This window comes from Dromiciops gliroides, chromosome 3 (genome assembly GCF_019393635.1).
Source record: "Dromiciops gliroides isolate mDroGli1 chromosome 3, mDroGli1.pri, whole genome shotgun sequence".
NCBI lineage: Eukaryota > Metazoa > Chordata > Mammalia > Microbiotheria > Microbiotheriidae > Dromiciops > Dromiciops gliroides.
Window position 1 is genome coordinate 527,763,617 of NC_057863.1, and position 16,748 is coordinate 527,780,364.

Consider the following 16,748-nt stretch of genomic DNA (forward strand, 5'->3'; position numbering starts at 1 on the left):
ATGTGTTCCCCCAGTTTGGGGGAAACTGACTAAAAATCACTGATAAAACAAGTTTAGGTTTTTAAGGGTTTATTGGAAAATAGAAAGAAAAGGATTGAGAACAGAATTCTAACAGCCTAGCATTCCTATCTTTCCTCAAATTTCCTGTGAAGTCCTCTGCTGCCACCACCATCAAGTCCAGAAGCCATAAAAAAGGCCAGCGCTCCCTGAGCAGGCTCCCTTTCCTCCTTCCTGTCTCCTCCCAGACCATAGGAGGTTCCTCCAGTTGATTGGCTGGTAGACTTGATAGACAGCACCCATGAGCAAACGTCATTTCCTGACGCCAAGGAAAAGTCACAATGCCTCTGAGGCATTTTCCTCATGGTGGAGCTCTCCACAGCAAGTCTCCAGTAGGTGGCGTCATTCCAATCATTACAGTCTCAAGCAAAATAAACTCTAAGGATGTACAAAATACTCTTCTTTTTAAGGTGGCAAAGAATTGGAACCTGAAGTTGTGAGTGCCCTTCAACTCTGGGAATAGCCAAACAAGTTCTGGTATACAAATATGATATTATATTACAATGCTATAAGAAATGATGAAGATAATGGTTTCAGAGAAACCTTGGAAGATTGAAGCAGAGTGAAATGAACAGATTCATGGGGCAGCTAAGTGGCACAGTGGATAAAAGCACTGGCCCTGTATTCAGGAGGACCTGAGTTCAAATCTGGCCTCAGTCACTTGACACTAGCTGTGGGACCCTGGGCAACCCTCACTGCCCCACAAAAAATTAAAAAATAAAATAAATTAACAAAAGCAGAAGAACAATTTATGCCTTGGTAACAATATTATCAAGACAAAAAACCTTGAAAGACTTACAAACTCTGATCATTATAATGACTAACCATGATTCCAGAGAATTCATGATGAAATACACACTTCCTGATAGAGAGGTGAAAGACTGAGAGTGCAGAAGGAGACAATCACACACACACACACACACACACACACACACACACACACACACACACCATTTTGGACATGGACAACATAGACATTTGTTTTGCTTAACTATGCATGTTTCTAAAGGGGTAGCAAGGTGATACAGTGAGTGGATTGAGCACTGGCCCAGGAATCAGGAAGACCTAAGTTCAAATCTAGCCACAGAAACTTACTAGCTGTATGACCCTGGGCAAGTCATTTGACACCATTTGCATCAGTTCACTCATCTATAAAATGAGCTAAAGAAGGAAATGGCAAACCACTCAGTGTGATCAAATGGGGTCACAAAGAGTTGGACAGGACTGTACTACAACAACAACAAAAACTGCTTCTAACAGGATTTTGTTTTCTCTTTCCTTCTCAACTGGAGAAAAAGGTGAGGAAAGTAAATTTATTCTGATAACAAAAATAAAATTGAAAAAATACAGTGCTGCTTTATTGAATGATAGAGATAAATGATAAGGATAAAGATGGGTGATGTTCTAACTACAGTAGGTCAGCGCCTTCAGCACTTTTTATGAAATTCCTAGTTTTAGAGAAGTAAAATAGCTCAGAAGTTAACAGGCTCACACATGGTTACAAAGCCAGTGTATGTCAGAGGCAGGACCTGAACCCAGATTCAAGAACCCTAGCACTATGTCAAGGTCTTTATCCCCTAAGCCCTAGATGTTTTTGAAAGGTGCTGGGGCAAAATGACATTAGTCAATGGTGGCCAATCTCGATGAAATTAGTTTCTCTGAATTTAGTTATGTGGGGTGTTAGATGACAGTTCCCTTGGGTAGAGTTGACACTATTCATGACTTCAATAAAACTCAAGTTGATTATAAAGTAGTGCCTACAAATGGTTTCCTTTTATCATATCTGTTAACTGACTTGTATAAACATTTCTGTATATTGTTTATCAATATAAATATTTTCCTCTACTAATGCCAATTTTTAAACATTTTTCATGTCATAGAATTGACCATTGGGTCTTTTTTTTGCAGGGCAATGAGGGTTAAGTGACTTGCCCAGGGTCATACAGCTAGTAAGTGCCAAGTGTCTGAGGCCAGATTTGAACTCAGGTCCTCCTGAATCTAAGACCTGTGCTTTATCCACTGTGCCACCTAGCTGCCCATGACTATTGGGTCTTGAAGGGGATTCCAACAAAGCACAAATTCTAGCAGGTTCTACCAAGCTGGGACATCTTCAGATATCGTCTGTGTAAAAGACTTATTGTGCATTTGCTATACAAGCACAGTCTCAGCAAGTTTTGAGAAAAAACAGAATCAGATCTAGATTGGCCATCAGATGATGAATGTTCTTACTCATGGTGACTCATGAAATACTTCATCTACAAAGGTCCAGAGGAATTATAATCTGCATGGGTGGAGGAGAGTAGTGAAACCAAAAATTTTTTGCAGAACTCAACTGAAAATAGTTATTTTCTATTCATTGGATGTTCAATTTTTAGTCCTCAAGAAACCTTTAGGAGAAATTATTCTATCAATACACTGGCACTTCTGAATTCCTGCTCTCCCAATTTCAAGAAAATCAGAATCATAATCCATGCTTCATTTTGCCTTGATCCTATTTATCTACACACCTTTAATATTTTTATACTCAAGCAAGTTATATTTTTGATTTTTCCATGCATAAAATATGCATAGTATTATCAACATCCTGTTTTCTATCCTCCAGCAAAATAGGTGGGTTGCAGATTACATCAAAAGCTTTTTTTTTTTTTTATCATGGCCTAATTTAGCTAAAGTCTACCATTACCATTACAACTAGTTGTTGTATCATCTCCCTAATGATAGGAAAGCATGGAATAATGAGGCAACCAAGGGAGAGACAACTATAAATTTAAACACTTGCATATTATTTTGTCGTAGCAGATTTTGAATTCATTATATGAGACACAGTCTCAAATCAATCTTCTTGGCTTCACTTGATTTCTTTTTTTTATAATAACCTGAAAAATAAGTGGGTAGCAAATGCTTTTTCCTCTGTTATTACATTAGTCCAAAATCAAAATTTAAGATCGTCCTACTTTCTTATATAATGAATTTCTGGTTTTTAAAGATATGGTGTATCTAAACTATTGAAAACATTTTAGTACTGTATAAAACTTATGACTAGGAACAGGTGTACCTACAGTATTCTCCTAAATAAAATGTTAGCTCTATGAAGATAGGGACCAGGGCCCATCTCAACTTTACATATCACACTGCACCTACTACATCAGATACTTAACAACTATTAGTGGAAAGAGTTAGAGTAGCTGGGTTTAAAACTGGTCTCAGGCACTTCCTACCTGTGTGACCCATGGCCAAATCACTGTCTCTAGTTCATTTCTTCATCCTATAAAAAGTGAGAAAGGGGACCTAGATGATCTCTAAATGTCTTTCACTCTCTAGATTCTCTGAAAATATGGTTACTTAAATTTTCATATATAATGGAAACGCTGCTGCTGTACTTTGTCTTCCTGTTTCACTTTCTTGATGACTTCGAAAATATTTTCTAGCTCTAAATTTATGATCCTAATTGAATGGGACCTTTGGAATCTTAGGCAAATTACTCAACTTTGCTGAGCCTAAACTTCTTCATCTGTACAATAAGGGTATTAGACTACATGACCTTTGAAGTCCCACCTGGTTCTCAATCTATGATCCTATTTCCCTGGTATTATCATAGAAAGAGAAGTAGATTTGAAGTCAGAAGTGATGGGTTTGAATCCTAGCTCTGTCTTACATTACCTAAGTGATGTTGGGCAAATCTTTGAACTTCCCCAATTGTTAATTTCCACATCTAGAAAATGAGAAATTTGGAGTAGATTATAGCCAAGGTTTTGTTTGTTTGTTCTGTTTTATCTAGTTCTAGATACCATAACAATGGAATTATTTTAAATTTCAGTGTCTATATTTATCAGGCCAGCATTGAATTTCCCCTTCCTGTCCCTCTTTCCTGATGTGACCCCCAAAAGTTCAATTGCTAAATGTATTCTTAACAGATAAATGTTATTTTTAACTCTGTTCACTTCTCTTTTTTCTCCTCCTTTTTCTCTTCCTCCTCCTTTTTTTCATTCCTAATTCACCTATCTCTGTCTGGCTACACCATGTTCTAGCTACATTTTCCAGCTTCTGTCTCTCATTTCTAACATCATCATTAACCACTCCTCACTAGAATGCAAAATCCTTGAGTGTAAGGGATTATTTTTGCCTGTCTTTGTATGCTAAGCACTTAGCACAGCGCTTGGCACATGTGCTAAATTTATAAGCACTCAAAGGAACATCCCCTCTAAACCAGTTCCTACTACAGCAACAATGACTACCTTTGCTATGGGTTCAAGTTCATGCTCATATAATATTTATATAATGCTTTAAAATTTACAAAAAGTACTTTTTATAGGAAAACATTTGTGTGGTACATGATGCAAATATTAGTGTCCTGACTTTGTTGATGAGGAAATTGAAGCCCAAAGAAGTTGTGACTTGCCCATGGTCACACAGCAAATTAAGTATCAAAGTCAAGACTCAAGCCCATTCTTCTACACCATACTACACTGGTCAAAAATGTCCAGTATACCTTGTATCCAAAAATCTCCTCATTATATATTGTTACTGACAGGGCTTTAAGCAAGTCAGATTTAAAAGGCTCTTTGGTCCAGTTTCACTTTTTTTTCCTTCTTAGAATGTGAGAAGCAGATGAAAAACACAACCCATTGCGACAGAGAGAGAGGATCTTCTAACCTGATATTTTTCCTTTCAAACCTTGATCACTGCTATTATTGTTATGACTATTACCTTTTCCACAATGCATGGTATGTAGAAACACTTATCATCTCATAGAAAGGTTGTTTCAACAGCCTGATTTGCTTTGCACAAAACCTTAGTTCAACTCTGGGGAATCTGGGGCTGAAGTCAGTGAACTCTAATTACATTCTTACCTTGTAGCTGTGATGGTAGCCTCAGGAGATTCATCCTTCCTTCCTTCCTCAAAACCTAACTGACAGGTTATTGTTAAGTAAGGGGTCCTTTACCATTTTTTTTTTCAGAGGAGGATTTATTTTTTATTCCCCCGAGTCTTAGGATCACAGAAAAGAGTTGTTAATGATGTGGGTCCCTGGCAGGCAGAGACTCTAGGAGTCCCTGAGAGTGTGTGTGTGTGTGGGGGGGGGGGAATAAAGGTTTGCTGGGTTGGGGGCAGGGAGAAGCCTGCCAGCACTAGCTTCCTTAAGTTTCCAAAGAGGAAATGTTGGCAGCTTTCCCATAAGCCACCCTCTACACTGGAGATGTCCTTGAGCCATGGGGAGGTTAGCTTGGTAGTAGATAGCTTCCTAGCTTCAATCAACCAGCTGGGCAGCCCTGCTAACATTATATAATGATAAGGTCTACAAGATTTGCAGTTAATTTCTAAGAACTCATTTTGTGTAATTCCTTCATGCATAATTTACACAGTATGCATACACCTTCGAGGGGACCCAGCTGAGACCTTTAGAGCTGACTTGCTCTACAGTGGAACTAAAGAAACCAAAAAGCATCAGAGCTTCCTCTCAAGGAGACTCAATAACATATCTTATCTAACATTCTCTGGCTCAAAGTGTGAGGCTCCAAAGTAAAATGCTTGGATTCTATCTAGAGCTGCTTTACACAGAAAATACTATAAAAAGAAGTAAGCGTCTATGTGGATTAGTAAAGCAGGAAGGGGGAGGGGGGAGAAGACCTACTATTTATCCCTACTCAAATACTTGCCCTCCCTGATTGAAACAAAACATTAGTCACCGAAGGGGAGAAACCCACATGAAATTCTCTGCACAAAAATATGGGAGCACTGATTTGACAGGTGAGGGGCTGAAAGCAACTTGACACTAATATGATTTGATGGCAGGGAGAAGAAGAGCCCTCCTTATCAGATCAACAGCTGATTAGTGCTCATTGTGAAAATGTTTCATTTATTCCATAGGGAAAATAATGTGGCTGCTGCCATCAGTAATAACCCAGGCACAAGTAGGCTATTCAGAGGGTATTCAGAAGGTAATATTCCAGTGTATTTGTTGCTAATCACTATTTAATCTTTCAAGTGCCAACTGCAAGTTAGCTGGGATTTAGCTGCAGATTCACCACTTCTCTTTCTTTAGCCGTCAGATTATATAATGCTTAGTTTATGTTGTGGAAAACCCTCACTTTCTAAAAAAGGTCCATCACAGAGTTATAAATAGCCCAGACTTGGGCAAAATCAGAGGTTGCTCTTTTTTACAGTAATGAATTCTGACTGACAGTTACAAACAATTTATATTCCTGTGCAATATCAGTAGGAAATAAAATCATATTTAAACGTGTAAATGCAGGAAATCAACTCTTAATAAATGTCATTTTATGAGAATGGCTTTTTAAGCAATAGTACTTGAAATGAAGATCTCTGAATTAGAGCATTACTGAGCATTCAAAAATCTATTTTATCAAAAAATACGTTCTAACCTGAAAATTTCATCATTGTGACAAGTCATTTTGACATTGAAATGGACATTGTCATGATTCATTTTGCATGGGAATGATAGATGTAAGTAACTAAAAATATATTTACCTTGTAGATGTCCAGAAATCCACATTGGTGATCAAATCTGGTATATAACTCATTCAACATGCTAATTACTTGCATAGGGGTACACTGAGCACAGATAGCTGTGAAACCCACTATATCAGAGAAGAGCATGGTGACATCATCAAACTTTCTGGCCTGTACTTGCTGTCCTTGCCATAGCTGCCGGGCTACATCTCCAGGAAAAATGGAAAACAGAAGGTCTACTGTCTTCTTCTTCTCTTCTTCTAGAGCCTGGTGAGTTCTTTCTAATGTTGCCTTTAGCTTGTCCATCCGCTTCTTTAGTCCATCCTGGGCTTTGGCCTGCTCCCCAACCAATATCACATCACGAGTTGCATCATGAATGGGGATATCTGAGAGATGCAGCCCACGGCCCATGAGTTCATCCAACTTGTCTACACATGGAGAGCCCAAAAACAAAATTGAATTTGATTCTGGAACGTGGATCATCTGTCCTTTGACTTCCATCACCTGAAAAATCAAAATGGAATTTAAATCTATACTCTTACAGGAGACTCTATCATTGCTGATGAAAAGGACAATGCAAAATGCTACTAGCTTTGAATTCAATTTCAGACAATTTGAATGCAACATACAGAAAAGAGTAAAACTGGTCCCTCTGCACAACTCTTGGTGCCACAGGTCATTACTAAAGATAAAAGAAGGAAGGGCAAACAGCTAGAAAAATAGTATAGGTCACATTCAGAACCCATTTAATTCCAGGACTATTTTAAATAAGATATTCACTCGTCTTGATATAACACTAAATATAACAGTTTTGATATAACTCTAGACTTAGGCTATGTCCACAGGACAGAAAAATAACTAACTGAGGTGGTCAATTTAGTCAGAAAAAATCTATGTAGGAAAAATTCAGCAATCTAGTTTAATATTATATAGAACAAATAATTAACTAAGTGAATTTTTCACTGTGAATTGCTATGACTCTGTAAGTACAGCCTTGGAAAATGTCATTGCCATGCATGAATGACAGCAGCATGATAGAGAAAGCCAGCTTGTAGTCAGAAAGACCTGAGTTCAGCTCCTGCTCTGATGCAACCACTCAGTGCCCCCTGGACAATTCTCTAAGGCTATAAGTTATAGTTATGAATGAGTGGTTGGCTTGCAGCAGTGGAGGAAGTTTCCATATAAATAGAGATAGATAGATAGATAGATAATCCCTGCACCATACAAAGATTACATTAGATAGTTTAAAAATTCATTTGATTTTTTTCCTAAGTGGACTGACCTAGGAATTTATAATCAAGTATTATTTCAAAATGTCTGTATATATATATATATATATACATATATATATATATATATATATGTGTGTGTGTGTGTGTGTGTGTGTGTGTGTGTGTGTGTGTTATATTTATCAGTCTATGGATAGATATAGACAAACGTAGTCTATATTTATTCTCACTATCTCCTACAAAGTAAACGTGCCAGTTTGGCTGGACTGAGTACATGAAAGGGAGTAATATGTAGCAAGACTGGGAAAAAAGGAGAGGTTCCGGATGTGAAAGGTTTTATATTTGATCCTAGAGGTAATAGCAAGTCACTGGTTTTTATTGTGAAGGGGAATGACATGGTCAGATCTAGGCTTTAAGAAAATTACTCTGACTGCTATATGGAGGATGGATGGGAGCAGGAATGAACCTGAGGAAAGGAAAATACTTAATAAACACATATAACTCTAAGGTTCCTTCCAGCTCTAAATCTATGAAACCCCCCCCTCCCCCCGTCGATTTTCTTTTTCCCCTAGGAAATGGAGGTTCAACACAGGAGAGAAAACCTATTCGATTAACCACACTAAGGACACATGTCATATCCCATTTCCTCCTCAGATATCTTCTTAGCACCACGACTTCAGATATAGCTCATACCCTACACCTGACCATCTTGACCATTAAGTCTGCCCACAAGAGAATGTTTATTGTCTCACACTTAAAGAGAAAGTTCCTGGGAGTATAGCATCATTTCAGCTGAGTTAATGTTCCTATGAGAACAATATACCTAAGGAAAACTACTAGAACACTGACATTTCTTCACCACTAAAACCATGCACCCTTGTATGTCAGTTCATGCTGCTAAGTAAATATTAAAAACAATGATGTCTAACTTCTGTAATCACTTGAGATCATCCCAGATTCCCACAAAGCTTAAGCTAAGGATTTAGAAAATGAGTGGATGAGAAACTGTATTCAAGGAAGGTTACCCAATGCAATCACTTCACAATTCTAATTTTAGTAAAAAAAAAAAAAGAGAGAGAGACAGAGACAGAGTAGAGTGAAACAGAGAAAGAAAAAGAAAGAAAGAAAGAAAGAGAAAAAGAAAGAGAGGAAGAAAGAGAGGAAGGAAGGAAGAGAAAAAAAGAAAAGAAAAAGAAAAAAGTAGGTAGTTTTAAATATTTCTAGATTACTCAGGGCAAATTGCAATACAAGATATTTATTAATGATAGAAAAATGCCTTTTTACGTGAACCTGGCTATAAAACTGACCTAAGTTAACTAATAACTTCTCATAAAATCTCGGGTTCAGAAGGTAAATCAGAGGACATCCAGTCTGATTCATATTTGAATAGGAATCCTCTGTACAACACACCTAATTAGTAGTTATTCAGCCTCTATCTGAAGATGTCAAGTGATAACTATCATTATAGCAAGGTATTCCATTCCACTTTGGGAGGGTTCTCAATTCTATCAAGTTTTGTTTTTTTTTTCCTTTCGTTCTACTCAAATCTAACCAACCTACTGTCATATTAGTTCCCCAGGACAAAGCAAAACCAAATCTCTTCTTTCTACCTAATATTCTCTGATAGCTAATCTCCTTTCATTTATATTGTCTTTTGTCAGTCTAAACAATCTTATTTCCTATCAATTGAACCTCAGAATACACAGTTTCCAGGCCCCTCACTATCCTAGTCACTCTCTAATGGACCACACTTCAGCTTGTCAATGTCATCCCTCAAATGTGACACCTGGAAGGAGGTTCCAGAATTGTTTTCAACAGGCAGAGCAATGAAGGGTTCTTACAGCATCAAATAGTGACTTTTTGTTTGGCCAATAGATGATTTCTTTTTCAATAAGTGAATTTTAAAGAAAAAAGAAAAATTTTATCTGCTTTTTCACATGAGGGAAAACCCAAAGGCCAAAACCCCAGATAACTAGAAGAAAACTTTAGATGTGGGTTTTTCCTCATGTTTATGAATAACCAAGTAGAACTTCAGAGTATTTGTGTGTCCTGTAAAACTGCATTCAGTTTCTAATTGGAAAATATTATAAATTATTCATTTTAAAATTCTTATCCCTTACATTATAATTACAAAGCTAGAAATAAAGTATGCCTTATATAATTTATGAACTTAGGAATGTGTTAATGTGTATTATGGAATGGGTATGTTTTTAACATAAGGAATACAGTTATGAAATCTTGGAAAACAGAGCTTAAAACAGAAGGTGCTTTCAAAAGCTTTTTCCATCTTAAATTATACAAAGACTGAATTGAAATAGACCAAAAGGGCTATGCAAAATAAATTATTTTTAATCTAAAAGGTCTCAAATAAGAAAAAAAGAAAAAGATATGCATGACTCTGGGCACAAAATATTCAAGTTACTGTAAAACTGTAGGGACTGAAAATCATTACCCTACCACAAATGCTTAATCCTCAATTTCAGGGAAATGACCATGGTATTATTTTAATATGATAAATTATCTTTTCATATAACAAAATTAATAATTGAATACAATAATACCATATATTAATCCTATTAGATTACTAAATTACATATAGGTCATTGTATGAAAATCTATTTCTATTGTCAATAAGCAATTTTTTTAAAGTACATGCTGGATGCATGACCCTAAATTAAGTGCTATAATGTGTTTATAAATACATCATTTCCTACCCTCTAAGAGTTTACAGTAAAGTTATTTAAGAAGCAGAATTGTAGATTTATAGAGTTCAAAAAGATTCCAGGCATCAATTCATCCACCACAGATCGAGGAATGATTCAGTACTACAATGTCCTCAATAAATAACCACAAAATTCTACATGAAGCCCTCTACCGACTAGGAACTAGCTAACCTCCCAATGTTCTCTTTATAAACAGCTACAAGTATTAATTAGCAAGCTGAATCGTGTTTCTTTGTAACTTCCATTAGCATCTCCAGGTCCAAGAAGAGCAGATCAAATCTGTCTTCTGTAAGAAAATTTCACACTTGACAATGGTCATTAAATCTCACCTAAGCCATCATTTTAGGATGTCCTATAGTTACTTGACTGGACCTTCATGACAGCATCTTTAGGCCCCCTATTATCCTAATCATTCCTCTTTGTATGCACTCCAAACCTGTCAAGATTCTTCCTAAAGTGTGACATTCAGACCTTCACACAATATCCTAGTTATAGTCTGAACACAACAGCATACAGTGGAACTATCATTTTCCTCATTTTGAACACTAAATTCAAAATTGCATTTTTGTTTATTTGTCATGTCATACTATTTTCTTACATCGGGCTCATAATTCACTAAAATTCCAACATTTTAAAATACACACACACACACACACACACACACACACACATATATATATAAACTATCTCTAGCCATATGTTTCCTATTCTGTCCTTAGGCAGCTAACATTTTGAACTTAAGTGCAAGACTTTACCTACTAAATTTCATCTTATGAGCTTTAGCCACTTTTTGCATCCTACCATATTATTTTGTCCTGAATATATAATCTACCTTTAAATATAACAAACAGGGAGCAGCTAGGTGGCACAGTGGATAAAGCACTGGTCCTGGATTCAGGAGGATCCGAGTTCAAATCCAGCATCAGACACTTGACACTTACTAGCTGTGTGACCCTGAGCAAGTCACTTAACCCTCATTGCCCCACCAAATAAACAAACAAAAACCAAAAAAACATAAATAAATAAATGAATAAATAAATAGATGAATGAATGAATGAATAAGTAAATTAATAGATAGATAAATGAATGAATAAATTAATTAATAAATAAAACATACCATTGAACCCTTTATTCAAATCATTCATTTAAAATGTTGAACAAAATAGTGATATAAATGTCTGCTATAGACATGGCACCAAGCTGGCATTAATCATCACTGTTGGGGTCCAGTGTGTTATCTTATTTTCAACCACTTACTTTTCTTGTTATTTAAACTTTTCCTCTCCATTCTTAACCATAAGACTTGATAAAATTCAGGTATGTTTTATTTCTAACATATATCAGGTCTACCAGTTTAGTAATCCTATCCTAACATGAAGCAAGATTAAGTTCAGCACAACAAAGTCTTAAGGAGCCATGTTGACAAATAGAAATGAATTATCACTTCCTTTTCTAAATGTTTACAAACTACCACTTTAAACAACTGTTTTAGTATTTTTCCCCATGAATCTGCACCAAGCTTACTAACCAGTATTTGGAAAAATCCATTTTCTTATCTCTTTGGAAAATAATGACATCTGTACATCTTCAGGCATATAGAACCTTCCCCATTCTCTGCCATTCCTCAAAGATTACAGGCCTTTTATGTATCAACAGATTTGGGGCTGGAAGAAATCTAGCACATCTGGTCCTTCTCCCTCTTTTTACAGATGGGAAAACTAAGGCCCAAATAGATATAGTGATTTGTCCAAGGTCACACAAGTAGTAAACAGAAGAGTAATAATTCAAATGCTGATTTTTCTAAAATCAAATTCAGTATTCTTTCCACAAAATGACCATATTTGCTCATTCTTTAAGTACCCTGGGATGTAATACTTTTGATCAAAATGATTCAAGATTTTTGAGAAGAGCTAGATGATCTCTCAAAAATTTTGTATTCTTTTTCCTTGTTAGGCAGTTTTCAAGTCAGCAATTCTCTCTCTCTCCCTCTCCCTCTTCCCCCTCTCATATATGTGTATATGTGTACATATACATATATATACTACCTGATTTGACTATAGAAACATGAAAACTATAAAAATAATTGTATATTATTAATGTAGAAAATTTGAATTCTTCTAACCACTCCCTACAAAAAAGTGTGACCTCTTAGTGAGTCTTAGTTTCCTCATTTGTAAAGGTTTGTAAAATTAGACAATCACTAAAGTCTTGTACAACTGGAAAATTCTATGAAATTTGTAAACCGTTAAGAAATCCAATACATCGGGGCAGCTAGGTGGCACAGTGGATAAAGCACCAGCCCTGGATTCGGGAGGACCCGAGTTCAAATCCAGCGTCAGACACTTCACACTAGCTGTGTGACCTTGGGCAAGTCACTTAACCCTCATTGCCCAACAAAAACAGGAAAGAAAAAAAAAGAAACCCAATACATCACAACTTTGTGAAGCTCTTTAAATATGCCATGAGTCTTCAAACTGTTCTTAGTATTCTCTTTCTCTGCAAATTTTCAAGAGAGTCAGCAGGACACAGTTGATAGAATGTTGTCACATAGTGAAGATAGCCTAGGGATATGTCCTGCAAGTACTAAATTTGTGACCCTGAATGAGGTACTTAATCTACTGGTACCAAATGCAGATATTTAAGACTATAAATTGAAGAACAGTAGCCTATATTGGTAGAGGAAATTTCTTCATTGGGAACTTATTATAACATTGAAAGCACCAGCTCAGGCTGAAAAATAAACTTATCCATATGGTTCATTCTCCCCTAATAGAATATAGCTTCTTGAGGAGAGGTGCTTCAGTTTGTCTTTGTGTGGCCAGGACCTAGGACAGGGCCTTGCACATAATAGGCAATTAATAATTGTATATCACATTGGATTACTTGTTTGAGAAGCAGTGATAATGGAGAAAAAGCCAGCCTTCGAGTCAGGAAAACCTGGATTCAAGTCCTGTCTCTGACACATAGTCTTTGTGTGACCCTAAGCCACTCACAACTTTTCAGTGCTCAAGGCAATTTTATAGGACTGTAATTTGCAGTAAAGGTTGAGGGAATTTCATCACTTGGGAGCTCCATATGAGTAGTAATGAAACCATAAGCCCAGTCCCTATACCTCTCCCCTATATTGGATTGGATCACATTTTCACAATGTGTGATAAAAATGTCTCACAGATGAATGATATAGATAAAAGAATTGGTAGCTAATATTTGAGTAGCATTTTTAAGTTTGCAAAGTTACATTCAGTTGTAAGAAATACAGTAGCCTCCAGATACATAAATCAAAGAAGCCCTCAAGGAAGCTTTAAAAAAAACCCTACGTCACCACTAAGGGTAGAATTTGAATATCAACTCATAGCTAGGTTCGCCAACTGTTCACCCAAGCATGAGTCAGCAGCAGTCCTTAACCTTAACTTCCAACCAGATCCAATAATACTGGCCCCCTGGTGCCAAAAGCCCAGTCCTGCTTGACTCAGATAAGAACCTTCTCAAATCTCACACTTCTGTCAACGGGTACCTAATACCATCCATAATCCCAATAGACCTCCCTGTGTATGTGTCCATCCTTCCTCATCACCCATATATTATGTGACTATTTCCCCTTGATAAAGCTTGCTTGCTGAACTTTTTATCTTCTGTTTCTATGTTTTGAGTCTGTCCAGTGTTGTTGCATCTCCCACCCAGAACTTTTTTCTTCTTAGAAACATGAGGTAGTCACCAAGAACTGTGTCTAGAGTCAGTAGTCTCACCTAATTATCAAATCTGATATGAGGAATAGAGAGCAAGGATTGAACCTAGAACCATGTGTCTCAAAGACAGGATCCCTCACCTTTTTTTTCTCACCTTCTTCCCACCACTAGAGTGATGACTAAGATTTTAGCTTCAAACTGGGTATTCCTAGAGAATTCCCCCCTGTTGATATGTGACAGATATTATTACTTTTCTTTTTGTAGGACTTTAGTATTTTTAATCTCCCCATTCTGTATGAAGACATCAATTAAACGAGTTCTTATTAATAACCTACTATAAGGGGCAGCTAGGTAGCACAGTGGATAGAGCACTGGCCCTGGATTCAGGAGGACCTGAGTTCAAATCTGGCCTCAGACACTTAACAGTTACTAGCTATGTGACCCTGGGCAAGTCACTTAACCCCAATTGCCCCACACATGCAAAAAAGAACCTACTATAAGGGCAGCTAGGTGGCACAGTGGATAGAGCACCAGCCCTGGAGTCAGAAGGACCTGTTAAGGGCTAAATTCTAGCTAAACTGTCTAAAATATCTAATGAGTGGTCACCAATAAATTATAAACTTTAGCAAGAGTTAGACTTTTAAGCATTTATTAAGGAGAATAAGAATTTGGTAAAGAGAGAGAGAAAGGCCTAGATTTCTATCTATTAAAGGGAGAGCACATTTTTAGATCCCTTCTCTGCCAGCGTCCTCAGGAAAGAGAGTGAGACTGAGCGCCAGTCTCTTCCTTCCTCCTCCCACTAGCCCGTGTCACTTCCTGACGCCAAAGAAAAGACTCCTGGTCTTGCCCTCAAAGACCTTCACTTCATGGGCGGAACTCTTCTACAGTAAGTCTCCAGCAGGTGGCGTTATTCCAATCGTTACAGACCTGAGTTCAAATCCAGCCTCAGGCACTTGACACATACTCGCTGTGTGACCCTGGGCAAGTCACTTAACCCTAATTGCCCCCCACAGAAAAAATAACCTACTATGTGCCAGGCAGTCTGTTCAGTGAATATACAAAGATAAGTATGAAAGACTCTTTAACCTCAAAGAGCTTCCATTACCTCACTTGAATTAAATTGAAACTTATTTAGAAGGGAAATAAAAGCCATTTAGTCATGTTTCTCTCTGGAATTTATTGAAAGTTGTGGTTCAGAGCATAGAGGAATATTCTGCATATATAATGTTGGTCTAAACTGTATCATTCATAATGTAACCATTGGTAATATCCTTGGTTAAAGATGCTAACAATTTACCCAACCACAAAGTGAATTCCATCACCTTATAGCTCTGGCGGTTCCTTTTTGGACCCCTTCTGTCTTTTGGACCAACTGCCTGTCTTCCAGTTCAGTGGTCATATGGCTTGAAAGAATCATAGTTCTGGAGGTGGAAGAGGGCTTGGAGATCAGTTAATCCACTCTGCTCGTTTTTCATAAAAAAAAGCGATGAGCCTCCAACAGATTAAGCAGCTTGACCAAAGGTGATGTAGCAACAGAGTTGAGATTTGAATTGAGGTTCCATATTTTTAAGTTCAGCATTCTTTCCATTGAACAAATCTGCCTCCCTTACATATTGACCAACCATTCCCCAATTAACTCTTTACTTTTCTTCAACATTCATAATTGACATCACATACTAAAATAAGATCAAAATGGGTAAATGATTTACACACTAAGGGTGATACCATAAGCAAATTATGAGAGCATGAAATAGTTTATCTGTCAGATTTATGGACAGGGGAAGAATTTTTTTCTTTTATTTGAGTTTTCTTATACAAAATTAGTAATATGGTAATGTTTTACATCATTGCACATATATAACATATCTGATCGCTTACTGACTCAAGGAAGGGGGAGTGGAGGGGAAGAATGGGGTATAGAATTTGGAATTCAAAACTTTAAATAAAAATGTTTAATATCAAAAAATTCATAGTTGGATACTGTCTACATTGTTTCAGTAATTTGTATATGTAGTTTGCTAATTGGGCATTTGTTATTATTTAGGTTGGTATTCTGACCTGTCTTTTTATCTTCTCCTGGTCCAGACCTATGATTTCATTTGTACAAAGAAGTCCCAGTGTAGGCACTAGCTCCTTGGATGTATATATCCAACTTTGTGTAACTTATGGTTTTCAATTAAAGTAATTCTTTTTATGACATCAAAGGTAAGCTGAGGGACTGTCCATTAATTGGGGAAGATGACTAAAAAATTATGCTATATGGATATGATGAAATACTAGTATGCTATAAGAAATTAGGAAAGGGATGGTTGCAAGAAAACCTGGAAAAACATATGAACTGATGCATAATGAAGTAGAATCAGAAGGAAAAAAAGTTATACAACAAAATGCTGAAAAAACAACTTTGAAAGACTAAGGAATGTTGATCAATACAATGGAACTAACCACAGTTCCAAAAAACTCATGAGAAAAGATGCTATCCATCTCCAGACAGATTTTTAGAAATTTGTTATTTTTTACTAAACCTATTTGTAGTGAGTTTTGTTCTTTCTTGTTTTCTTTATGGGTTGTTGCTTGATCATTC

The 16,748-nt window shown here is 36.7% G+C and overlaps 1 protein-coding gene across 1 annotated transcript in view; it reads right to left on the minus strand.

Annotated features, from left to right (window-relative positions):
* Nucleotides 1-16,748, minus strand: part of GUCY1A2 (guanylate cyclase 1 soluble subunit alpha 2) — a 424,741-nt gene that overhangs the window by 164,299 nt on the left and 243,694 nt on the right. Inside the window, exon 5 of the mRNA XM_043994631.1 lies at nucleotides 6,545-7,030. Coding sequence (XP_043850566.1) covers nucleotides 6,545-7,030 — 486 coding nt within the window. The remainder of the gene's footprint in view (nucleotides 1-6,544; nucleotides 7,031-16,748) is intronic.